Source organism: Kryptolebias marmoratus, linkage group LG22, assembly GCF_001649575.2.
Source record: "Kryptolebias marmoratus isolate JLee-2015 linkage group LG22, ASM164957v2, whole genome shotgun sequence".
In the NCBI taxonomy this organism is placed as follows: Eukaryota; Metazoa; Chordata; class Actinopteri; order Cyprinodontiformes; family Rivulidae; genus Kryptolebias; species Kryptolebias marmoratus.
This window is the reverse complement of record NC_051451.1, coordinates 24,805,156-24,832,150: the sequence shown is the minus strand read 5'-3', so window position 1 is coordinate 24,832,150 and position 26,995 is coordinate 24,805,156. Positions and strand designations below refer to the sequence as shown.

The 26,995-nt window shown below is 39.1% G+C and overlaps 1 protein-coding gene across 1 annotated transcript; it reads right to left on the bottom strand.

Annotated features, from left to right (window-relative positions):
• Window positions 1-736: 736 nt before the first annotated feature.
• Window positions 737-26,899, bottom strand: kif16bb (kinesin family member 16Bb). Its single transcript, XM_017412789.3, has 18 exons — window positions 26,782-26,899; window positions 26,644-26,707; window positions 26,463-26,573; window positions 26,238-26,354; window positions 24,715-24,812; window positions 22,239-22,354; window positions 22,005-22,147; window positions 21,048-21,216; window positions 20,157-20,276; window positions 19,866-20,041; window positions 19,721-19,780; window positions 12,832-12,951; window positions 12,701-12,752; window positions 12,480-12,617; window positions 10,738-10,817; window positions 9,276-9,343; window positions 4,083-4,176; window positions 737-3,470 (listed from the first exon to the last, which is right to left on the bottom strand). Exons 1-18 carry the CDS (start codon window positions 26,826-26,828, stop codon window positions 1,242-1,244), a joined length of 4,002 nt encoding a protein of 1,333 aa, XP_017268278.1. The 5' UTR covers window positions 26,829-26,899; the 3' UTR covers window positions 737-1,241.
• Between the last annotated feature and the right edge of the window lie 96 nt (window positions 26,900-26,995).

The following is a 26,995-nucleotide window of genomic DNA, read 5'->3' as shown; positions in this document are numbered from 1 at the left end:
TTATTGTTTGTTTTTCATTCTCTGCAAAAATGTTTCAAATCACAAAATGTAGAGATTCTATGAAAATTCTAACCTATAATTATCTATCAAAATGAAACCAAATTACATCTTTTACTTCAAAATACCCATTTCATCAAGTACAAAAAAAAGGGGGGAGGAAAAAGACATCTTTTTGTCTGAAATCCTACTTCTGCAATGCGTGAAGTTTATTTTATTCGAGGCCAGATCTGCACCCTTCAGACTCTAGCAGCAGGCAGAACTGATTGCGCTGCAGTTTCCTCTGTAATTTGTTCAACGGTGTCACCAAGTCAGGAAAATGACCAGAACCCCCTTCCTAAACATGAGTTAAACACTTAGAAGATCCAATATTATTAACTCACCCAAAAATATTAATTTTCTTTTATGTTTAATCATTTTTATCTTTGATAGTAAACAGCGTGCACTCAAGGTCAAAGTGATGTAATGATATTTATCCCAGATATGAAATATGCATATTTATAGAGGAAAGTTCTACATTATAAAAGTATTTTATAGATTTTTGAGGGGTCAGACTGTGACGAGGAAGCTTGAAGCATTATATAAACTATGGCATATCATCAGAGAGGAGGGTGGAGAAAGAACTTGAGAGAAATAAAAATAATCAAATACACCTCAATTGAAATGTGCCCCATTTTATTCTTTTTTAAATAGCTTAACTACCAAAGCTCACTTAAAAAAAACAACACTCCAAAGCGAATTAAGATTAACTTTTTATTAACATTCTTTAAAAGTTATTTTTCAAAGACTTTACTTAAAAACACTTCAACTTGCAGCAAAACAACAAAAACACCACAATAACCTTTTAAAGGAGACATCAGATTAGTCATAAAACCTTACAATTCCTAAATAAAACTAGCACAGACATGTTTTTAATCTTCAATGCAAAAAGCTTCAATCACTAATTACTTAAAACATTACAAACAACAAAGCAAAGTTTTAATGAGGTGAATAAAGAAAAAGTATTAGAACAAAGAAATTCAGGTGTTTTAAAGATAAAATTCTAAGTGCAAAAGCCGTGTTACAATATGACAAAGGCTTAAAAGAAAACAATACAGAAACTTCAAAATAGGTCATAGTTTTTACTGTCATTTAATTGAGAATTTTTCCTTTGGACTGTCTTGTTGGAATGCACTTTTGCCATTGCTCCCAGTGAGTGAGAGTTTTCAAGCTGGGCGGTTCATTACGAACCAGTCAGTCCTTGATCAGACGTTTGACAAGTGATTAATCAGGCAGGTGGCCTCAGCGGAGCAACTGAAAGTTAATTTCCACACTTCAGCATGCGGAGGTGAATTTAAAGCGTGCTCAGACGGGGTAGCTGCCACCACCACGCTTTCAGGGTGACCCCTGGCCCTCTCGTTTGCGAGGATTACATCCAGCCTGACTGATCCACTCCCGTCTTCGTCGAGCACCAGTATGCAGCGCACATCCGAGCACCGGCGAACAGCTAAATCATGGAAGTGGGGGTGGCAGGCTGCTGCGGTGACAAAGTGTGGAGCTGGGTGAAAGACAACGTCCTCCTTCACCAGACCGAAATGCGTGTCTGTAAGGAAAAATTGGGCCACGCGTTCGCCGCGAGCAGCGGGGCTGATCTGCACGGCGACGCTTGTGTACAGCAACAGCTGCACCTCTCCTAGAGTGACTGCTGCCTGATTCATATTACAATGAATAAGATAAACCAAATCAACAAAACTCTTCTGAAATCTACAGCAAAGGCTTAACCCAGCATCCAGCAGCAGGTCGGGTACACAGAGCTGACAGTCTAACAGCAGTTTCATCAGATCTTTATGCAGCACAGCCTTCAGAGACATCCTGCGGTCCCCAGGACAAACAACATCAAGTATGGCCCAACACAGCTCTTTGGTAATCTGCTGGCTGTGGGTGTAGACTCCCAGTAGGCTCTCCTCAGTCGCTCCCATTAAACGCAAACTTTGACCTGCTAAACCAATCTGTATCTCCTCCAGCTGCAGCAAAGGGAGGCGATGGAACAAGACCAGCAGCCCAGAGTCTGCGGTCAGCGTATAAAGGTCAGAACCCATCAGGATCAGGAGACCGGGCTGGGGTTCAGGTTTGCTGTATGTGGCTACATTCAACCAGTAAAGGGATAATCCCTGCTGGGAGGAAAATGCTGAAGTGGAGATGATAGTCTGCAGAGTGTCCATAATGTCCCGCAATGGTAAATTTTGAAGGGCCAAAAGCGGCTCAGGATATTCTATCAATGTTTGAATAGCAATGTCGACAGTTTTTGAGTTTTCCAAAGCCTGATCTTTGTTTTCATGTATCTGGATAATTTCCGTCTTATTGATTTGCTTCAATAGCAAAGGCTCTGTAATTTTTCCATCTTGTTCTACATGTTTTTTAGCCACCCAGTCTCTTTTTTGTGGCGATGGCAAATCTTTCTCACAGAAATCCTCTGAGACGTGCCGCTTGTCATCTCGCAATTCTTCTGCCATGGTTTGCGCTGATGTCAGGGCCGGGAGTAGTGTGTTATCAGGATTAATGCAGCCTTGAATCATCCAAGCTGCCTCTTTGGGCTGAAAATGTTGACTTATGTTCATCTGGATGTGCTGTATGAGAGGCAGTTCTTTCACAACAGAAAAAATGTGAAAATCCCCAAGAAGAGATGAGACAAAGCTCCCTCTGACCACAGAGAAGGCCTGGCTGCCTTTCGCTACAGACAGAACATTACTGTCCTTGACCAGAGAGACAACATGCCTGGACCAGCAGGCACCAATAGACAGCAGTTTTACATTTGCAACTTGGTGGAGTATTGTAGGAGAGCTCCTAAGGAGATTAGGTACATCCTGAACGAGCCAGGAAACTCTGCTGAGCAAAGAGCCCAGCTTTGATTTTTGAACTGCAGGTGCTTCAATCTGTGTCAAACCAACTTCTGGGATGTCCTCCAAACGTCCAGATTCATTCATCTCTTTGCAACAACGCTGTTCCTCAGAAGCTGCGTCTTTGGTTGGACAGCGGGCTGTTTGAGTGTTGAGGGGCTTTCTGTTGAGCTGAGAATGAGTGCCGGTCTCCGGGAGGACCGATGCGAAGCCACTTCCTCTGTTTCTCTGCAGGTGGGACAGGCTTTCTAATGAGCTCCCACCAGAGCCAGGACTCCCCTTATAGCAGTCAGTCACAACACCTTGGATCTCATTAGCATTCCCTTCTGGCTTCATGCCACATCCATCACCTGGGCCCAGGACACTTGTCTGCTGGAGGCTTGCATCCCCTGACCAAACCTCTTCTCCATTATAACTTGCAACAGCAGCTCCACTCTGAGCTCTCCTCTGTGGCCTCTCAGACATGAGCTCTGGCCCTGATTTATGACACAAGTCCCTCTCCTGCTCCTGGCCATCCCTGATGCTTACTCCACCTTGTAATGCGTCTCCATCCGACTCCAAACTGTTGTGAGGGACAGGATCTCTTTCAGGAATGGCCTAGTTTATATTATACAGGTGGGTAAGAAAGGGGAGAGAGAAAAAATAAAAAGAAAACTTTCAAAGATGTCCAAAAACCCTGTTTTATGCAAATTACCACAAATCTCTGGCATTACAGAGAATCATTCTAATTCAGCTCACTTTGGAAGCAAATTCTTATTTATGCGTTCAATTATATTTGAAAGCACAAAGACAAAATGAGGGGAAATGAAGTAAAAAATAACAAGGTGCGTTTATAAAAACCAAAATGCTTGTGTGCTCTCACAGCTCTATGCTTTCACAAAGTGTCATTTCCTTTGAAACCCCTACAGGAACGCGTAAAAAGGTTTGAATATGTGCATAATAAACACACATAACAAGCCCAGGGAAAAAGTGTTTCATGGCTCATAAATCTGTATTGGGCCTGGATGGAGAAGGCATTGACATTTGCTTTAGAAATTTAAAATAAATTATAACAACATTGGCAATGAAGCTTTGCAATTATCACACAAAGTCTTGCTAATATTTCTGGATCACAATAAAAATAAACAATCTGCAAAGATCAGTCACTTTTATACATTTAGCTTTAGCCAAAGTGTGATTTGTGACTTAATGAAGAAAGAAAATACATACTGTGGTCATGAGCTTCACCGTTGAAGTAGATTTAAGACAAACTTTAGGGTCTTTAGACTCGCTCTCTTCCAATGCTTCCATTTGGATAAAATGGCTGTGGTGAACAAACGCAAATTAAAATAAATAAATTTCACATTAACAAAAGAAGAAAAAAAAAAGTAAAACGCAATTTGATAAGATGAGGTGCGTGCATAATACTATTGTGGCTCCTCTCTTTGTTGCCAGGCTCTTTGTTTTCAAGAACAAATTTAATTATTTGATGTGGTGTGACACTGGAGACCCCGAATAGTTGGCAGTCAAAAGAAAACTGCAATAACCCTCAAGACCCTCCTCACACACAAAAAAAAACATCCATTAGATTTGAAAAGCAAACACCCCAAATGGCTGAATGAGATTAGAGACACTCTGCTAGCTGTGAAATTAAATAGAATCTGTGCATGTTGATTTGAGGATTTACATACAACACTCGGCACTCCAGAGGAGGGGAGCGGAAACCCAAATATGCAGCTCAGAATTTGATTTTTTTTTTTTTTTTTTAAACTGCGAACGGCAGCTTTAGCAGAGCTTTGTGTGCATCAGCAGGTTGACAAAGGGTGACAGCAGCAGAAGTAAAGCATTCACAACATCAACAAAAGGGACAGAGCTCAGGTTCTGGTGATGATTAAAGGATTTCTGCAAATCCTGAGGATCAGTACCGAGGATGGCCTGCACTCACTGATGCTTGTCAGCTCACAGATACGAGGTTAACAATTTGATAATTTTTTTTTTTTCTTTCCCGTGACCCACATGTGGCTCACATACGAAGGGTTTAACTGTTACAGTACGACAAAACTGGCCGTTCCCGAGACACAGGAGGGAGACGAGGCCTGACAGAACTGTCTGCAGGCTGAACATCTGAAGATTTTGTTCAAAACATTAAAACTTTGTCAGCCTTTCACACATTCATGGTTATAAAGATCAACTTAACTAAACTTGCCTTATCCTCACTTCTAAAACAGATTGTATTGCAGCTATACGTGGTCTAAAAAAAAAACAAACTAAAGGCTAAGATCAATACCCATCAAAGTTCTTGGTCTGAGCCTCTGCTGATAGCGAACTACAGTGTTTCATGTTGAATTTATTTTTGTTTTACTTGCATTTGGTTATGAAGAATATTTGAGCCATCTGATAATAAAATGCATCTGTAAAGATAATCTCTCACTCGGCTGTGACTGCTGGTTGTCTCCAGAAGGTCTTAACATTCACAGAGTTCTCAGTTTCCTGAAGTCGCAATCTTTTCACTTGAATTTTGAATATTTAACATAAATTGTAGGAGTCTCAAACCCATCTCAGCTGTATTTTGACACCTGCACAGATACTCTCTTCTGACAAACATCCTGGTCTAAAATCCACACAAATTTTTGTATTTTTTTTTGGCCTAAATCTGCATGTCTTAATTTAATTTTTTTTCTCCAGTAGAATAAACCAATAATACAGGGCAGCTGCCAAGGTGAGAACAAAGTGAGCTGAGGTGGGTAACATGTGGGCAATAAAACAATGTGCACAGCCTAGAAAGCAGTTTTTCAAGCTGTGGACCCAGTAAGTCATGATTTGTAAAAATTAGCCGCTCAAAGATAAGGCTATCATTCTGTCTTACAACAAGATTCTGGTGAAAGCAGCAAATCAAATAATTAAACCAGGATAACCTAAACCATAAAAATACACACATACAGGATACGCCTCGTCATTTTCATTGGTGAAAATGGGGCTGCACATCTTGCTGGTCACTTCATCATAAAGACTCAGAATTCAGTGAGACTGAAACTGAAGTTTTGTGCATTTTGGCAAATATGTGATGCATCTTTTAAATATGCAGAATCTAACACTTTTCTAACTGAATGAGATACACAAGTAGTGCAACTTAAGTTACTTTGATGAATAAAAGCTATTAACAGCAGCTGTGAGAAGTCAAAAAAGGGAGAAAGTTAATTTTCTTGTGGTAGTGAGGAAAGGAGCTGAAAGGATCCTCAAACAACCTCCTTTCTGATTTTGGAGGAAGTGGCTTTAAAAACGATCAACCACAATTAGCAAATGACTAAAAATCACAGCCTTGCCTATTCAAAAAAAAAAGGTTCAAATTTTGATCATTTATATTGCCTTTTGCAAATTAGTTAAAGTATTTTTCCATGAAAGTTATTAAATTCATGAGACTACCAGAGTTTATTATTCCAAATGTTACGCCTCTTTGCACAATCTCACTCCAAAGTCGATTTCTAATCTCAGCAGATACTGCGCAAAATAAAAGAAACTTTAAAGAACAATGTCAGTAAGGGCTAATTTAACTCTTGTATATGAATAAATGCTTTAGTGAACCATCCTAATTATGAATGTTAAACATTTTAGATGTTATTTCTGCACCACCTCCAGAGAAATATGATTTTACTGATGTTTAGAGACAAGAAAAGGTTAGAAAATCTGAACTGAGCAAATGCTTGATCACAAAGTAAATCAGGATATACATATAATGCATACATGTCCTTAGAGTAGGTTAATTTTATGTTAATAGAATTCCCTTCTGCCTGTAAACTGGAGACAATCTGAAACTGATTCAGACGATAATGGGCAGGCTGCTTTTGTTGCAAAGGAGCACGTCCCCGAACAGCTGCAGGTCAGTTCACAGATATCTCCTGTCCCTCCCAGAGAGAAACACATCTACACCCAGCGTTTGAATTCAAATTATTTGCTCTTACTTACAGCTGAGGGTTATTTCCAAGATTATTGAGATCAATTCTGTCCTTGCTGCAAGGGAGTTTATGCAAAGTGAGGTAAGAAGCAGAACAAGAACAGAATACATATACAGATGAAAAAGAGCATTCCTCACTGCTTATATTAAGAGCCTGAATAGATGATAGTTCAGTGTTGGAGGTTAGGGAAGGAAAATAAAGTACTGTTGTTTAATATTTCATGATGCATGTTCAAGTAAAAATGGACAACAGCACAGGAATCCAAAAAGTCAAATGTACTTTGAATGAATCCTCGGTTTCTAACTTGAAACACAGCCTGCAACCATCAGTCTGTATCCACAAACTACTTTTCCTCTTCCAGCAACAAACCAAGTGTTTCTCAAGCGGGATAATGAAGATAGCAGCTGTGCAAATGACAAACGGCAGCCTTACAGTAACAGAGTACTGCATGAGTGTAATCATCCTTTCATATCTAAATCAAACAGAGGAGTGGACCTGGGCTGCAGGTGTCTGAGTGAAAGCAGTAATAATCACACAAGCAGAAAGTTCACTTTTTTGGGAGGGGGATGCTGCAGTGTGAAGGAAATTACATGTCAAACTGCTCCACGTGCTGTAAAACATCAGGGTTAGCAGATCAACGAAGACCAGGGGGAAGTCTCAAATTGCTCCTTACTTCAGTCCATGGTGAATCACTGACGAGAGAATTGGATTTTGGACACTAATTCAGTGAACCCTGAGACAGTGACAGATCAATGAACTGTCACACAATTCCAAGGCCTTGGTGGGGCATAGAGATGTCAGATGATGTCTAAGACTTTCACGTGTATTCCGTTAAAAACAAAAAGAGCAAAACTGCAGCAAACTGGCAAATAGTCAAGTCTAGTTCAGTTAAACTTTACAGACGGTACTGAGACTGACCTTTACGGTACTGAGGCATCCCAAGTGACCATGGACGCTTATAAATCCGGTTAATAAAGTCATGTCACTTCATTATCACAGTTAAGTGACAATAGTTGCACAATAAGAAGGTTCAGGTGAGATTCGCTTTCATTTCCGTTCACTTTTTTTTAAATTACAATTTAGGAATATTTATTTTTGTAGCAAGATATGAAAGAAGTGTAAAAGTACTAAATAAAAACAGGCCTAACTTAAATCTGCAATTTGGCTACACAATATTCAAAAAACATGCAATTAGTATTTTGATAAACCCACGTTTTGCTCGCAACACTCCATGCAACAGCTACGCTTTTAGAGAAGTAGGAAGCAATTTTTTACAGCCAAACTTGTATTTTCTGCATGCACTTTGTTCAATGATATTGCAATATCAATATGTTTTATATTTGCAGCTCTAACCTAAAACAAAACCAACTTGGGAATAATTTTTTACTTCGAGAAGCAATACACCTCACATTTTCTTAATGCTTGAGACAAAGTTCCATCATTATACTACAAAAGGTCTTTCAGAAACTTTTCTCCCCTGAACAACAGATAATTTTGCTCATCAAGCAAATTTAGTACATTTAAACTTAAGAGCACAAGACTGATGCCAGTTTAACAACTTCAAAACAAAAAGATATATCTAACTCTCTACAATCCTTGTTAATTAAAGCAATATATACTCTGACAAGTGTGCATAAGTTGAGACCAAAGCAGATTCTCATAAACTTCACAAAATCATAAAGAATCCATCTTGCAGGCTGCAATGTCTGCACTTGTAGGAGAAATACAGAATCAAATCAGGGACAATTTTAGGAGTAACAATGATCATCAGCAGCAGCTACTAGTCACTGATTGGCTCTACCAGACCAGTTATGTTGTTCTGATTGGCTGAAGTTAGCCCTGATTGACTCACAGGTGTTATATTGAAGTATTTTTCAAAATTTCAACCTTTTAACCAAAATGTTCTTGTTTTTGGCCATGTGACTTTAAACCACTAACACCAAGCTCACATCAGTAAAACTGCTTAACACTTTATGACCTGGAAAACCTTCCAGTAGTTTCTTCTGAAACGTGTTTAATACGGTATTAAAAGCAGGAAAAGAACTTGGGCCGTGATCAGAATGACTGCAGGTCCAGCAAAGTACCAGTGATTTTTTTTTTTTTTAAACAATCACTGCATCATGGGAATTTGCTGGGAAGCTGAATTTGAAGTGCACTACAGTAATTCTGGGAATTGCACACTGGGCTGCTCAGTACCTCGTGAACTAGAGGTGATTTGGGACATGTCCTCGGTTGCAGGAGACTTGTCCGGTATGATTCTAACTCAGCATGAAGCACTACAGAACAGCTTTTTTTCCACGCGTTCCCATTTCTCACATAAATGCAGCCGTGATTTATGGCTTTGATTTGCTCTACATACCTGATGAATGGTTCTCAATAAGCGGGGATTGCAGAGACCGAGGCGGACGGAGCCCAGTTTTGGTCAGAGTGCAGAAAGCTACAGAAAATGCCGGCATACGGGATATTTTACCCTGAATTTTGCTGCATGACCGTGGATGGATCCTCAGTAGATTTGGAGAAGGCAGATGGCAGCTCTCTCTGCAGAAAACAGAATAAGAAACAACTTAAAGAAAAAAAACGAGTGACAACTGCCTGTGATAGACTTAAATTATACACTGGCTCACTTTTGGTATATATTACGTATAAAAATCTGACAGTCTCACCAAATGAAGTGACTAACTATAGCTGGCCTTCCACAAGGTTTAATGAGATCATTACTTCTTATTTTGTGGTTTTCTCACATTGAGTCAAAATGTAAAACTGGCTGCAATTAGGCAGAAATAACAAAAATATAAACTAGGCATTTAAAAATGAAATCAAAATCACCTGAAAGTGATAGTTTTACCCGTTCCAGTGCAGGACTGTGCCAATGTGGAAGCCTTGAAGCTCTCGTTTAGAACAGATGTTAAAAAATTTATGCTATGGACTTTTTGAAAGCACAGAGAGGGCTGAGAGCCTGTGCTACATTAAAGCGTTGTCCATTTTCAAAAAAACACAAAGAGCACAAAGCAGACCAACACAAAGTGCAGCTGTAGCTATAAAATGGTACAAGAAGTCAGTGTTCTTCATGTGTGAGTGCAGAAATTCATTTATTCAAAATGGAGAACAAGCTTACCTGAAAAACTCAGTCATGATTAAAAAAGTACTGACATTTTTATACATTTATAAAACTCATTTGGGTAAAAATATTCTTTCACAATGGCTTAAATTTAATAGGAGTAATTGTGCCATGGAAAACATTTTTTTATTAATAATTGTATGGCACTTGAATTTTATACAACTTTATTAGAGTAGAGTAGTAGAGTCAATGTTTTGCCAGGCCAACACTAAATAAACTTAATATCTTGCCTGGTACAATAAAGGTTAAATAAATAATTTTAAAAATTAGGCATTTCAGCTTTGTATAAAATCAATCTGACTTGTACATTCAGAAGTGATAAAGCAGCTTTACATTCATCCAAATAAAATGGGAGTGTTGATACTCTAACCCATCGCCCTGGATTTATTAAAGTGAGATTTTACTTATTTTTCAAATAATTTTAAACTAAATTAATCATGTTTTTTTTCTTTTAAAATTTAAAGATTTACAGAAGCTACTGGTTAACCACCTGGAAGGATGTTACTTCATGCTGTATAATGATTTAGTTTAGGGTTACTAAAACTCTCTACCAAAATAGCAAAATAAAGCATCTTAAAGAATATTTGTTTAATCTGATTACCTTTAATCCATATTTTAAGTGACAGGCCACTTAAACGCTTCAAAGGGAAAGATCTATGCATGAATCTGGTGAAGCTTCTTTGTGTCACGTTAATATAAACCGCTCACTATAAGCATTTCCGCTGATTTTAGAGTATCCAGTGATAGTTTCTTACTCAAACAGTAGAAATATACTCCAGGACTTGTTTGTGGATGTTCTGGGTGTTGTCTGTACCTGTTTGTCTCTCAGCTGGAAACCTTCAGCTGGGCAGTTAAACCGGAGCGTGGTTCCTCCTCCTAGCTGTATGACTGCACCTAAAGAGAATTAAATCGTGTGAAAATAAAGTGTCAAATGACTAATGACTGTCCAACAGTAGCTGGTAAACAGCTCAAACATGACTTGTTTGAAAAAGGTCATTAAGACTAGTGAACAAAAAAATTCAGAAAATAAAATCCACACAATGTTTTCTTATATCAGTGGTTATTGTGTCCTTAAATTAATTGGGGTCGAGAAGCTTGACAATTTTGATGTATTGGTGAGTAGTCATGCTCAGATTTGTCAATTATGCAAATAAAAACTGTAAAGTTATTGGTTTAGAAGAAGTTTTGAGTGTGTTTGAATGCCAAGCTCCATCTTTATGGCACTGCACACACCCCATATTTATTCTTGACAGCCGTGTTACTCCATCTACCTTTACTTTTCTGTTCAGCAGCAGGTTCACCTTTATACGTCTTCTCTGAGATTCTACGCTTGTCTGACTGTAATAATTCATCTACACAGATGATGGCCAGGAGTGATGCGCGGATCGATCAAAATATCGATATTTGAGTTAGTTTCTCTTGTCCACTTTCAGCATGTTGCTCTCGTTCCATAATTTGTTTTGATTTAGCTTTTGAGAACTGAGTCGTTACAGTAATGCACGTTTTTATTTGCCTAGAAACTTAACAGCAGTGCTCTTGGTCATGAGAAGTGTCTCATGACAAACAGTGAATTTTAAGAACTCAGTTCATGCTCTTCAGCAGAGGAAATTAAGTAAAATGTCATGAGGAAGACTATCGTCAATGTGACTGGCAGTGATCTAGACCATAAAGATTATTTACCGGAGGAAATGGTCCAAGGAAACCTGAGGAGCCTTGTAAAACTACAGGGTTGAAGTAATATAAGGGTTTATATGTCAGACCTGAATTCAATGGGCCACAATGACAGATTTCCTTCAGGTCGCTTCATTCTCCTTCTCTACTTTTAGTGCAGCAAATACTAATCTTGCCGCCACTAATGATTTCTGATGATTGAGAAAAGCCTCCAGTAGATTCCAGCTGCTGTTGGACTGAAAATTACTCTCATTTGTTCCAAAAAATAGCTTCAGATGCATCCATTTCTGACGGGAATACTGGATAAATTGAAAAGGTTATAAAGGAGACGGCTACAGCCCAAATCTGCGCCGCTTGGTTCTGTGTGGAGTTTTTAAATCTCTCAGAAGCAAAGCAATATGGATGAGGAGTCAGGAAGCAGTTAAAGCTCCAAGCTACAGCAAGCAGGGCCCGCTCAGGGGGCCGGGAGTTTCAGCTCCGCTCGCCTTCGTCCTTTGAAAGGTTAATGCTCAGCCCACTTCAAAACTTGTCGGCCCCATCAACTCCATCTGCCAATTAAATGTAGGGCCTGGGGTTTTGTCTAGAGCTTTGTCCAGGGCCCCTCGCCCTTCAAAATGTTTAGTGAAAGAAATGGCATCTGCCCTGTGGAGAGCGGCGTTCACAATCCACTCGAGGCTGGAGTGCGTTGCCGCAGGGAATTTGAGGACGTAAAAGTGGATTTTGTTTGCAGATGAGATGCAGTGATGTCATTTCATCGTGTAATCAACTCTAACAAGGCAAATAATTGTGAATTTGAATTAGAAATTATTAGTCTTGCTTTGCTCCTTCTCACTCATTTATTGAATAGGGAGAAAAAAAAAGATTACATTTTGTGAAAATGCTTACCCTGAGTCAGCTGGCAGTGTTCTGTGACCACAGAGCCATTGACTGAACACAGTGCACCGTCCTGAGGGAACAGAGTCACAGTCCCAGCACAGTTCTCAAGCACACAGTGTTCACGGAGGAGTCCAGGTCCATGAAGCACTACAATACAATCATGAAAGTTTGAATAAAGCAGCAGCTGGGCATATGGTGTGGGAAAAACAGCGCTGTACACTTTAACTCACCGATATCTTGACTGCACAATGCGTCATCACTCCCAATCAATGTTCTGCCCTCCTGCAGTGGAGATTAAAAGATCATGACACAAAAGCCAAGTTCGACAGAGTTCACATTTAATTTCGAAAGACCTATTCACTTTCAAATAATAGAGGTTGATTCCAGCCCTGAGCAGGTCTTCATCAATGCCTATCAGATGAGGTAACAGGCAGTCCAGGACGACTCCACTCCCCTCCTTTCTCAGAGCCACCGTCTCCTCCTATGGGCACACACAGAAGAAAGAGGAAAAAAAAGGATCTACAAATACATTCAGTAGCCTTTAGCTGGAATAGTGCACAATAAAAACGCTGACAGACATTTAATGGCAACCAGCAGAAAACTGAATTCTTTATGACTGCTCTTCCTCGCCCGAAGGCCACACAGAATAGCAGCGTTCCAACCATGTGTCACTACGAAGCAGCGGAAAGGCTAACGGCAAAAAAGACGCCATAAATCATTCAGATTATGGTGGCGAGAGTCAAACTGTATATTGTGCTCAGCGAGCGAGACCAACACTGTTCCGCTGCCCACCCACACACACACCGTTGGGTTGTACACCATACACTGTTGCTCTTATTGGGACATTGCTACTGACACTGCATGTTGCAATTAAAATATAGCGTTTGCAATAAATGGAGTAAGCCAACTTCAAAATAACAGCAACAAACTTACTCATGTAATTGCCTTTGTGTGCGTTTGTTGGCAAAATCTCATGAACCAATGGCTGGATTTTACTGAAACTCTCAGAAAGTAATCACTGGATGTACCGCTACAATTAACTTTTAAAGTCTACTCTATTCAAAATGGCTGCAACAGCTAAGCAACCTTAGCCAACACAAAAGTAGCAAGAACTTAGTTACATTTTCAGGTAAAAGCTTTATATGGTAGTAGCTTAGAGTCATCCTCAAATCCTCAGTAACAAATGTTATACATAATAAAGCCTCTTTTACAAATGACTCACTGAAAATTGTGAAAAAATAAATAAAATACCTGGACAGAAACGTATATTTGCCCAGAAATCTTTAAGTTTAATGGTACTAAATTTTCTCCGGAGGAATATGATAAGACCTTAATTCTAGAAAATATTTTCTAAAGTAAAATAAAGCTGTACTTAAAGAGGTCTTATCCGCTGCGCCAACTGCTTCGATGCCTGCAGCGATTGCTGCTGTGAAAATGTGACGGCATGAGTCGCGTGAAGCACGTGGCTGCGAAGGGGCAATATTAATTTTCAGACGACGCGCAATTCCATTCTGAACTTAAAAAGATCCAATATGTTGCAGATGCAATGAGTTTATTTTGTAATTAAACAAGAATTCAAACAGTTTCATGACCTGTAGTTCATAAAGAGAACTACTCAAAGCAACTCCCACGACTGCTCAATATCCAAACGTCTGGCAACATTTCAGTGAATCTATGAGAAGTAATATTCTGTTAAGATGAAGGACTGATGCCTCGCGTTGCCATGGATTATAAAAAGTACCTTCAAGAGGCCAAGCAGCAAGTCTCTGAATTCAAAAGAAACACTTTGCATAAACTGGCTGCCCTCACTTTCAACCTCCTACTTTATCGTATAGATTGGACCATGAAGTGAGAGACGTGCCCAACGCCAGCACCACCTCACTCATTGGCAGTCGTGAGACAGGAGAAATCCTTTTTTCTAATGAAGAAGGAGAAGCATCGACCACAGCCCCTGTACTTAATTAAAAGGGATTTTTCACAGACTTCATTAGAGGTGAGGAGCAGCCTGGCAGATTAATGCACTGTGTCACTTTCCTGAGACACAACCAACAGATGAGATCCTCTTATTTTCTCCCTAAATGCACAGAAAGCAGCTCTTTACCACACCGAGTAGTAAAGCCAGCGTGGCCAAAAAAATAAAATCAAAAATAAATAAATAAAATTTGCTTTTAGGCTGAAGCAGCTGGTGAGGATGCTGTAATTAACAGTGGCCTCGACCAGAAGCCAAGCCTGGGCTGCATTTAGGCTTCCATTAAAAGCCATCATTTGTGGTTGAGTAGAAGTTTAATTATTTTATTTCCCAGCTTTTTGGCAGCGCGAGCTCCCCAACTTTGGGCAGAACGCAGTTCAAAAACACTCCTGCATTAAGCCAGCCAGTCAACTTCCCTGACAGCCCGTCAACTTTGTCGAGCAGAACAATCTGCCAAGAAAACGGATTAGCTCTGAATCCAGAACAATGGGAAAACCTTTGTTTAAATTGCTGTGTCACATTAAAAGGTTAATTTTCTTAAAAGAGTTGTATTTATATCCCAGATTGCTGGTCTTTATAAAAGTGCAAACGACTTCCACATAAAAAGGGGAAGTCGTTTGTCGTTTTAAAAGCTGATCACGTAATTGCAAAGCCTTTTGCCTGCAGTGATTGATTATACACCAATGTTAAAGAACTGTCACCTTGTTAACAGCCATTCCTTTTTCATTCTCTTTGTCATTAGTATGTTGCACACAAGAGCAGAATCTTAAACAGAAACTTGTTGGTCTGATGGTAAAATAAACTGCAGTGAAATTAGTTTCAGATCCACCATGTTACGCAACTTGTACTAAAATAATAAATTCAAAATGGGAGACTTGACTTGATAAAAACATTTCCAGGCTTCTTATCAGCTAAAAATGTTCTGCTCCGTGTCTGACTTCTGCTGTCAGCTAATAATAGTCATTTCACACACACGCCCAGTTCTGTCTGAAACGTCTGCAGTGATTCTTGTATTTGGGGTCATAGATTCAGTTAATAAGCCTGAATAATAAAGGCCTAGCATTTCTTGAACAAATGCATATTGCCTGCTACCTTTCATGTGCGAGTTTCAAGCATTAAGAGATTGAATTATAGCAGTTTTGGTCAAACATCAAAAATGACATCATGCACAATCTCATGTGAGATTTCGCAAAATGCGTTAGTACTCATTTTTAGCTCAATATTTCTGAAAATTGTAGCCACTTTTGTGTTAAGAGCAGTTGGCTGTGGCAGCCATCTTGAATTGAGTCCAAACGTAAAATCAGTTGAAGACATGCACCCAAAGATTATTTTCTGAGCGTTTCACTTAAATCTGTCAAGTGGTTCATGAGCTATTTCGCTAACAGACAGTTGAAGCTATTGGTCAGTATAAAAGTTTTAAACAGATCTTGCACTATCAGCACTCCCAGTATAAGTTGGGGATCAGTCTCAGCTGCCATCACACCAAAATGTAGCTCAATATCTGTAAATTTGACTGAGTTACGGCCATTTTGGCAGCCATCTTGAATCCTGTTGACTCCAAAAGGTAATCAGTTGTAGATGTGCACCCATTGATTACTTTGAGTTTCATTAAAATCCATCCAGTGGTTCGTAAAATATTTTTGCTAAATCTAGACACAGAAACCATTACTCTCCTTGTGCTTTTGGCAGCAGGCGATAAATCAACTGAACTCATTTTTAGGTCCCAGAAAGAGCAAAAATTAAACCTGTTTTTCCAAAGGTAACCAAATAACCAATTTTCTTTGATCAAATTCTGAAAGGCAATCTAATTTCGGGTCAGGCTAAACTCACATGTGAAGAAAGGCTGTTTCTGATAAGAACACAGATGATGCGAAGGTTATGAAACGCTATAAAGACTATGATGTAAAAGCGCTGACATTATGAGTCAGATTGACAAGAAGCAGAGCAAAGCTCAGAGCAATCACAGTTTAAGTTGTGCTGATTGCAGCATGTTTGAGAAATGCAAAGAGTACCGGGATCAAAGAAAGCTTGTGCTTCATTTAACTCACTGAAATGGAGGTTCCTCCCACCATAAAACATTACAAGAGGACCTGAAAGCAAGGCTGCGAGATCAGAACACACACAAAAAAAAGAGAAATAAAAACTTCTCAAATCTGTAAGCTTGTTCATGTGTATAATACAGCCATATATAACCCTGCAGTAGAACATGATTATAGTTTTCCCTCTTCCTGTCTTTTTTGTTCTCTCAATCTGTTACTGCCTCCGACTGGAGAGAGGCTGCTCTGGAATCTCTCTCATATTAATTACTTTCTCTTTGCCACATGCCCTGTAACCAATCTGGGAAGCTGACACTGAATAACTTTGCATTCCAAATCTGCTTTGAATACGGAATCCAAAATTCAGTTTACACCAGTCTCGGTCAACTCGTTTCCTTAAGGCTCAGGCGGAAATTTTCATTGAGACCGACTCTTAGAGACTAAGCTTAACTCAAAAAAAGAAAAAAAAAAAAGAACCCATGTACAACAGAAAGAGCATAACTCCCTTGCACTGAAACATGGAGGCTGGATCAAAACAAACACGCCAAAGATCTGCTGAAAAGACAACTTGAGTTCCATTTTGATAATTTTGTGTGTCAAGAACGTGTGCGGATATTCTAAAAGACTAAACGGATGCACTGTGTGCTTTTCTGTAGATATCTATACAGCATTCCATGCAGGAATCCTGCTTTTTTTTTTTTCTCCTCCTAACAGGCAGAATGCCAATGCACATGAAGACAAATGTCAAATCTATAAAGTCATTCATCAAACACTTAGAGCTTCAGCAACATCGGTGGGGCTACCGGTCACCAGACAGTGACATTTTTACCTGGGTGTCACATCGCATCATGCATTATAACAGAGACCCACGTGGAGCAGCGCAACTAAAATTAAAGGCCTGGCATTCCTTAAGGAATGAATAAAGCCCACCACCCTTTTTGTCCAATTTTTAAACTAATATGCATGATCAAATGTAATATGAGATGAATCTCAGCTACTACCAAATCAAATTCTAGCTCAATATATGCAAATTATCTGAGTTGTGGCCATTTGTCTGTCTGCTAAGGTCAATTAGTAGGGGTGGCCATCTTGAATTGGGTTGACTACAAATGTTAATTTGCAGATATACATTTAGTGATTTGAGCATTTTGCTAAATTCTGTCCAGTGGTTCAGGACATTTTGCTAACAGAATTGACAAAGTTAATGCCAAAATTTGAATCAGAAATTTTATGCAATTTATAGTGCTCAAAGTATGTGTTTGGGACTTCGCTCAGCAACTACCACACAAAATCTTAGCTCAATATCTAGAAAGTTAGATGAAATATAGCTATTTTTGTGTTGGCTCATGTTTATTAGCTGTGGCGGCCAGCTTGAATGGGATTCATTGAGTTTCATTAAGATCCATCCAATGATTCATTTTTTTTGCTAACTGTACAGACAAATGAACACACCCATGGGTAAAAACTGTATCACCTCTCGCCCTTGTCTGTGGGCGATAATGGATCTGTATCTTTCAGTTCTGCAAGCAGAGATGGACAATGTTGCCTCGGAGCGAGAACATGCAAACAGATTTACACAGCCATAACTTTAATTAATATGCTGGACATTCAGCGACCAAAGCGCCATATGTCAGTAATCAAGATCTCCTAATTAGGAGCAGTGACAGCAGCTAATGAGCTCCAAATGGGCTCACAAATTCAGGCTTTTCAAGCCACAAAAAGTCACCTGCTCATCATCCAGAACACAGGCATGTACTTTATTTGAAGACGTTTTATTCTAAAATCTTAAAAACAAGCAGACTGTTACAGAACCACAAACGACTTAAATGTTGGAAATGAAAGCATCAAGCCATTAGACGTATCCAACTTAACTTTGCAAGACTTTCACAATGATTTAACAAGTGCTAAAGAATTTATTAGCAGCTTGCAGGGCGGAGCGGCCCCTCCATGCTTTCCTCTGACTGGCACACTTCACAGATTGATGCATAATGCAACAGGCTACTTCGCTGAGTGCAGCCAGTTCCAAAAAATGACATTTGGTGTTATTTTGGAGGTTGGGCAACAACTCAAGTGAAGAAAAACACTCCGTGTAAATTCGAGGCTGGTAACAACGGCATTGTGTTGTTGAACCTGGGGGGTGTTTCTAGGATGATGCCACTCTGCTCCCACTTCAGAGAAGACATACTGATTGTTTACATTTCCTCCTATCTCACTCTCCAAACACCACCTCGCATCGTTGCTATTACTGAGACAACTTTGCTTCTGAACGCCACTTAAATCCAAACAGTTAGAAAATCAAATTTAACTGCAAATTTGACCCCTCAATGATGTGGATGTTCACAAGGCTTATAGTGACCCCTGCTGGCAGGATCTGTTCACTGCAAAGCAGCCCTGAATCTGTAACGCTCAGTTTTACATGTAAATGCTTTAAAAAGTTAATGTTTTCATCAATCCTCTCAGTAATTATATATTCTGGGTTTCTTCACAGTTTCCGTTTTAAAATTCCAGACTCAAATTTCCATATTTATGAACCGATTTTGTACAAACATTTAGTCTACATGAACTGTTGATTATTAGGAAATGACCCTTAAGATGAAGGAAAAACTGTCTTGTTTTTGTTTTTAGCTATGACCATTATGATCTAAATAATTTCATTTAGAATAAAATAACGCAGCAAATGCTTGAAGGTCAAAGTAACTTTTAGCTCACTAGCTTTACAGAGAATGCAATATATGGTAAATATTTTACATTCATACTGTACATATTTAGGTTTAGTGAGATTCATAAGATATCTTGCAGAAGAAATAAAAATAAAAATGACCAGAACTGTGCAAATATTTTAAATCAGTCAATTTTTTCTTTTATAATTTCCTTCCAAAAAGCCACATTTTAGAAGCAAATTATGACAAAATTAAGGCTGGTTTTAAACGTTTGTACAGTTATTTATGCTTATATTTTATATATAATAAATCTGAGCAGCAGTGTTGTTTAAGGATAAAGGAAATTACATTATTTTTTTCCCCACGCTTTTTAATATCCAAACCAAATAAGTGAGTAGGAACCTTTAACACCAACACGTGTGACAAAGCAAATAAAAATAAGCAAACTGTTGTGCTTATAAGTGTTTATCAAGCATGTTACTTTTTTATTCTTCTGTGTTTTCTTATCAGTTCAAGAATCAAACAGCTGGCACCAGGATATTTACTGTTCAAGTGTTAAAATGCAGAAGTAAACCAGTTCTGTACCTGCAGAATATTCTGGGTCTGATCCCATTTACTGTTCCACTGTTCAGTGACTGATTCCACCTGGTGAAAGAAGAACAAACCGGTTTAATATCTAAAATGAGAAACTGCGACACCCCCTGATGGCGTTTTCGGCGTGCTTCGGCACCTGAGTGGCTTCTGCCAGCAGCGTTTGGAGCCTGGTAACTTCAGCCTGCAGCTCTCTGATCATCTTCACGCTGCCATCTTCGTTCACTCTGGGCGTGTTCATGATGTTTTTAGCGCGGGTTGCGTAGCGCAGCGTGTTCAGGGTCTCCATGTAGTTTGTGCCAGCAGGGGAAATGGCTGCCATGTCAAATCACAATGCATAAGGTGAGAAAATTAAAGTTATCCACATTTTATTTTACAGAATAGCTAAAAAGGATCAAAAAGTTTTTGAAGGCAGCTTAAAACATCCTACTTGCAATCATGGTAGTGATGGAGTTTCCACCCAGGCTGTCTTTTAGCAGCCAAGTCAGCACAGAGTCTCTGTAAGGAATAAACATCTTTTTTGTCGACTGTTCGCCCCCGTTAAGGTCAGCTGATGGGTCGCAGCGAAGAAAGGAAAGAGGAAGAGAAAGAAATGTTTATAGTGACTGAGGAGAGCAGCACAAACATGAAAACATTAATTTTTTAAGCTCTGGATTCATTTTTGGAAGAAAGGGGTCTTTAAATCTTTATAAGGCTTCAATATCAACAACATTCATTCTTTTTTCCCCTCAAATGAAGATAAATAGGAATTTTTAAAAAAAAGATGCTAGCCACTTTAATCACACACTGCTTAAAGGCAGATTATAATGCAATTGCCTCAGTGTGTGTTTGCCTGCCTGTTAGCAAAATATCTCATGAGCCACTCGACAGATTTTGATGAAACTTCCAAGAAATAATCACTGGATGAACATCCACAACTGATCAACTTTCGGAACAAATCCAATTCAAGATGGCCGCCACAGCCATCAAAACAAATGGATGACTAAGTTAATTTTACAGACAAACTGAAATTGAATCTGGTGATGGCTGAGATTTGGTTAAGTTTGGGAAGGACACTTAAAGATTTGACCAAAAAGAATAAAACTCCATATTTTTTCATTTTCATCTTGAAACCATCTCGAAAGGCAGCGATCAATATTTATTCCATTCAGTAATATCAGGATTTTATTTTAGTCTTAAATAATAAATCCACATTAAATAAAAAGCTCACTAACCCTACATGTAATGCAGTCTTTAAAGAATCCTCTATTAACAAACAGACTCATTCTGTCCTAGCTGGCGATCTGTCAGCGTGTCAGGCGTGCTGCGTGACTGCTTTTACCGAGAGCTGAGATCACACTCCCCAAGGTGACCAGGGATTTGTTGATGTTGGCACCTTCCTTCAGCCGGGTGCCTGTGGTGCATGTGGCATCGGCTCGCTCACTGCCTGCCAAGTCTACCAGGTGGATCTTACTCAGTCTCTCCCGTGGCAACTCCGCATCAAACCATGCCTGTGGTAATGAGAGGAGGGGGGGGGGGGTATTTCATACACTGCAGAGAAACCCAGTTAAGATCAAGAGGAACAGGCTAAATCTGTACGAACTGTAAATGCTATAAAAACTTCTGCATTAACTGGAGAATAGGGGATAATTATCACCCGTCGTTGAAAGCAAAGCAGCAGTAATGTTTCTGCCTGTGTTGGCAAAATATCTCATGAAACACTGGACAGATTTTATTGAAACTCAGTGGAGTCAACCCAATTCAAGATGGACGGCACAGCAAATCGACACAAAAACTGCTGCAAGTCTGTCAGTTTCACAGATATTGACCTAAAACAAGGGTGGGGAATCCTTGTGGGCCACCATCCTGCATGTTTTCCTTGTTTCTCTGCTCCAACACACCTGATTCAGAGGTTAAATCACCTCTTCATGTTCTGCAGAAGCCTGTTAATCACCCATTGATTCAAATCAGGTGTGTTGGAGCAGAGAAACAAGTAAAACATGCAGGATGGTGGCCCTCGAGGACCAGGATTGGCCACCCCTGACCTAAAATTTGGTGTGGTAGTAGCTGAGAGTCATCCTCAGCACATGCATTCAACAAAATATACAAGATCATGCTCAACGTAATGTTTGAACAAAACGGCTACAACTACTATCATTTCTCAGCATGAAATGATCCTAGTTTAAAACGCTACAAAGGAGATATGCATTGATTTATTTGTTTAAGATAATTAAATCAAGTTTAAAAGTGCAAATATCTGACATAAGAGCAATCAAAGTGTTTAAAGACAGCCGCTCACCTGGGTGAGCATGACGGTGAAGATGGCGTGCGAGCGGCTGCTGAAGTCGTTCATGCCCGTGCTCGCTATGGCACGGTTGGCGTTTCCGAGGCTGATCAAGCCCTCGATGTCGCCGTGGCCGTGCACCACGTGCTTCGACAGATCTACGGACAAGTCGTAGTTTCCTGTATGAGACTTTCTGCTTTTTTAAACAACTCTTCAAATGGTCACGAGGATTAAAAATAATAATATTACTTTCGACATAGGGACCATCAGTGGGATGCTCCCTCACTTTCAAGCCTGCACCTTCTGCGCACGGCGACTTCTTCTTCAGAAGGTCCTGAACACGTTCATTGTAGATCTCCAGATAGCTACGAAGACAAAAAATGTCACATTTTTATATAGACACACAAAGAGACAAATCGTGACTGACTTTATTGTTTGTCTCTGAATGGCAGAAAACCAAATAAGTTAGTTTTTGCACCCAACTATAAAAAGGTTTGTTGTTCTGGTTCTGCTGGCGTTGAATAAACAGCAATTATATGCAAAGTAGGTTCGACAGACCAGTGACTAAAGCAACTAGTCTGAGTCACAGATTATATAACCATGGAAATAGTCAAACAGTTGGGCAGAAAGACAATAACTGGATAAGATGACAAACTTAATCTGTCAGCTCTTTTCTACAATAGTGGTGAGATCCAAAGTGATTTCTTAATGACAAAAAAACTACTAAAATCAACTTTTTCAACATGTTTTGGAAATGTTAGAAGACAGCTGGCATTTTAAAGCTTCCCTGTAATTATTTAAAGAAAAAATATTGTTGTCTGTTAGGCGTGCTCTTATTTGTAAATGTTTAAAGCTGTTGGCCAGTAATATCTTTGACATTTAAGCTTAAAATATGAGCTTAAAAGAATAAAAAGTAAAAAATTAACAAACCTAGAATTTACAGAAACTGAATAAAACACCAACACTTAAAATGAGGTTTTGTTTTGTAGAGTTTTTGCATTAAATCTAATAAAACAGAACCATTAAATCAGTAAAACTCTCCTTTTTTATACAAACTAGGAGAAAACAACCCAGAAAGTGTCAGGTGGTTAAAAAGATACAAGTGCTTCATCCTAATAGTCTGATTTTTCTTGCTCATTTTAAAACCTCAAATTAAGATATAAGAATTTAGAATATTAGGAATTACTTTTCCTATAATAAACTTCATGCACACGTCAAGATTAATTTCTGCAATTCTCAAATTTTGAAGATTTTAGAAAAATATAATTCACAATTTTTATAGCAAATTAAAAAACTGACTAACAATTTAGTCATGTCTGAGTGCATTTGTTGTGTTGGAGAAAAATCTCAAGAACCACTGGATGGTTTTTAATGAAATTCTCACGGTAATAATTAGACTTACATCTACAGCTGATTAAATGTTGTCTAGAGAAAGAAGACGGCCACTCAGAGACACTAAGAAAATTTAAAAACCATGACTGAACTAACGGTTCAAATCATCCCTTTGCTGACGTGAGCTCTGGTTGGAACAGGGTGACAACTTAAATATCCAGTTAAGGTTGAATTTAACACCCGTTTCTCCTGTGATGTTTCGGTCAAAACGCCTTCAGCTGCCAGGAATCTGCAGGATCTTCCATCCAGAGACACTTGGCAAAAGAGCAGCGTCAAAAATCTGTCTGCTGCTACAGACAGATGTACCATTTTCTCCCATTTATTTATACGACAGACACCCCTTAGTAAATCTTTATCACATTTTATTCTCCGGACTCTGAACTACTTTCCAGTCTTTCATCGCTCAATAAACTTGATTCATTTTTTACTAAATATTGATTTAACGCCTCTTGCAGACACACCACTACTCTGAAGGTTTTCATCCTTTTTCTTTACTTAAAATAACTTTAAAAAATGGTCATTTAATTTGAAGATTCTCTTGCAAGTTGTTAAATGATCCAATTAGAGCTCTATAGTTAAAATGACATGAGGAATTAGAGGCCTAGCAAGCCTTGAAGGAATGCCTATCACCCGCTGCCTTTCATGTGAGAGATTTAAACTAAGAAATTATGTTGAGAAACGACCGAGTTTTAGTCGTTTTTGTCTAACCTTATAAAACATTATGCAGCATAAGTTGTCACATGTACATACATGTATGTGTTGTAAATTATTTGGCTGCTACCACATCAAAACTAACTATAATCTGATCAGTTTTACAGAAATTGTGCAAAAATGTTATGTAGTGGCTTAGTCAGTGGAGGCCAGTTAGATCTGGGTTAATAAGTTGTTGACATACAGCCACTGATTGTTTCCTTGAGGTTTCATTAAAATCAGTCCACTGAATATTTTTGCTAACAGAAAATTAACTGCAAATAGCTAATTGTAAGATTTTAAAGAAACAAATCTTGTGCAATCTTTTAGTGTAGCAGAGCATGTATTGAGGATCAGTTTCAGCTACTGCCACATCAAATTTTAGCTCAATATCTGTAAAAAAAGACATTTTTGTGTTAGCCAACGTGGATTTGCTGTGGCTCCTATTTGTACCTCTACAATTAACCATTTCCTGAAAGTTTCATTGAAATCCACCCAGTGGTTCTTGAGATTTCTTTGCTTTTCCAGTGTTAGCAAAACACTGGAAAAAAAACTAAAGGCCACCTTCGCTTTTTGGCAGCAGGAGATAAAACAGGAGCTTTCATTGAAAACAGATGGTGGTGGAGCTGTAACGCCGTCTTACCTGACCTCTGTGCGGAATGACACGATCCCACTTTTACATCTGTTAGATATCTCCGAGAACAAGCCCTCACAGATCTGTGGGATTAAACCTTTATCCATCTAAAATTAAGAATTAAATACAGCATTATCTTTGGAACCCTTAAAAATAATGAAGTGTGCATTCAAATGACAATTACATTTAGATCCCATTATATTTCCTTAATCCGGGTGTCTGCAGCACGCCGTAAGCACAACTCGGCACACGCAGAGACTGCTGAACAACACAAACATCGGCTCATCTGATATGGAGTTACTGAAGCATAAAAGCAATCCCAGTCTGAGCTGTATGCCCTCTTGTTTTTAATTACGAAGTAACAGATAGTAAGCATTAAGAGCCATATATAATTATCTCTGATGTTGACAGCAACTCCGCTGATGACCTTGCACAAGCAGAAACCTCACTCGTAATGTGAAGTTTTCATTGCAGGTGGGACAGAGGGTGCAGATTAAACCGGGTAGCTGCACTCATCAAATTTTCTGATTAGTGGGGAGAGACGGGCCCGTCTAATGAGGCTGCAGTCAGCTGGTTTCCAAACTGGCAAGACGACAGCGCTTGCAGACATCAGTTGTAACAGGTTTTTGAACGTCCAGCACACATTTTCTAATGTCTTTTTGGTGGCAAAACCTCTAAATAGCAGAAAAATACAAATGGCATCATCAATCCTGGGTTTTAAGACAGGAGAAGAAGCTTAGCAATGCCTCCAGCACTAATGTAAGGAACCTTGGTGGGATTTTTGATCTTTTAACCCACCTACGCAGTATCACTAAAATTAAAAACACATCATGCAGAAAAAAACTGCTCCATGCATTTATCACTTCTAGGCTGGACTACTGTAATTTTTTTTTATCAGGAGGTTTAAAAAGCTAAAAAAAAATAAAATCTTCAGTTAATCCAAAATGCTGCTGCCAGAGCTCTGATCAAAGTTAGGAGATAATATTTCTTCAGTTTTAGCTTTGCTCCATCATTTCCCAGGAAATAAATAAATAAATAAAAATCAAGAATATAATTTAAAATCTTACTTCTAGCATATAAAGCCCTCGACAACCAAGCTCCTCTTTACATTTAAGATCTTATTCCACATTTTCCTGACAGAGCACTTCACTATCAGTGTGCAGGTTTACTTTTGGTTCCTAGAGTTTTAAAATGGGAGGCAGAGCTTTCAGTTCTCAGGCTCCTCTCTGTGAAACTGACACCCAGTCTACTTTCAAGATGAGGCGCAAGACTTTCCTTTTTGATAAATCCTAGAGTTAAGTACAGCTTGGGTTTCTCAGATAGCCCTTAGTTCTGCTGCTGTAGAATAAATTAACCACATTTCTGCACTCCGCTGCTGTCTTTACTGTCTCTACTCTCCATATTTGTACACACATTCATTGCTGTTTGTTTTTTCTTTTGTATGGTGCCCTGAGATGACTTTTCTTGTGCATTGGAGCTAAACAAATAAGCCAAAATTAACTTGGGGGAAAAAAAAGCCAGAATAATCTTACTTTATAGCCCATCATGGTGTAAGATTTTCCAGAACCTGTTTGGCCATAAGCAAACACGCAGGAATTGAAACCCTCAAACGCAGCATTCAGAACATCAGTCCCCAGGTCCTGGAAGATCTGAAGCAAATGAAAAAAAGGTAGGTTTAAAGTTTATAATCATTGTTCTGCACTTGTACAGCTCAAAACAAGCTACAGATTTAAATACAGGTGGGAAAACAGCTTTACCTTCTCCTGGGATGCAAATGTTGAGCTTTCCCTGTCAGTTGAGTCATATGAGAAATCATATGTGAAGATTTTCCCTCTGTCCTTCAGCTTGTCTCCACGTACAGATGAAGGCTGGAATTTAAAATAAACCAATTTATTATTTTTATTCCAGCACAGCTCATTCTGTCTCAGTATAGCCTACCTTATGAACAGACGTCGTGTTCCCCTTCATGTGAACAATCATCTTGGAAGACAACTGTTTCTCCCTGCGAAACGTAAAGAAGTTAATTTTGAAAGTTTCGACAAAATGAAAAAAAAACTGCCATTTAACTGGACCAACCTTTTGCTCATGGGACGGACTCGAACCGCTACTCGAACTGAAGACATTGTTCGTTAAACGAGGCAGTCGGATAAACCAGAACCACCGCCACGTTTTGGACTTTTAATTAACAGCGTCTAATTATCACACCTGGGCTTGTCGTCAATTTGTCGATGCAGTGCGCAAACAAGCCACTAGGAGGTGCCAGTGTGTTATATTTCTGTTTACTTCAGGG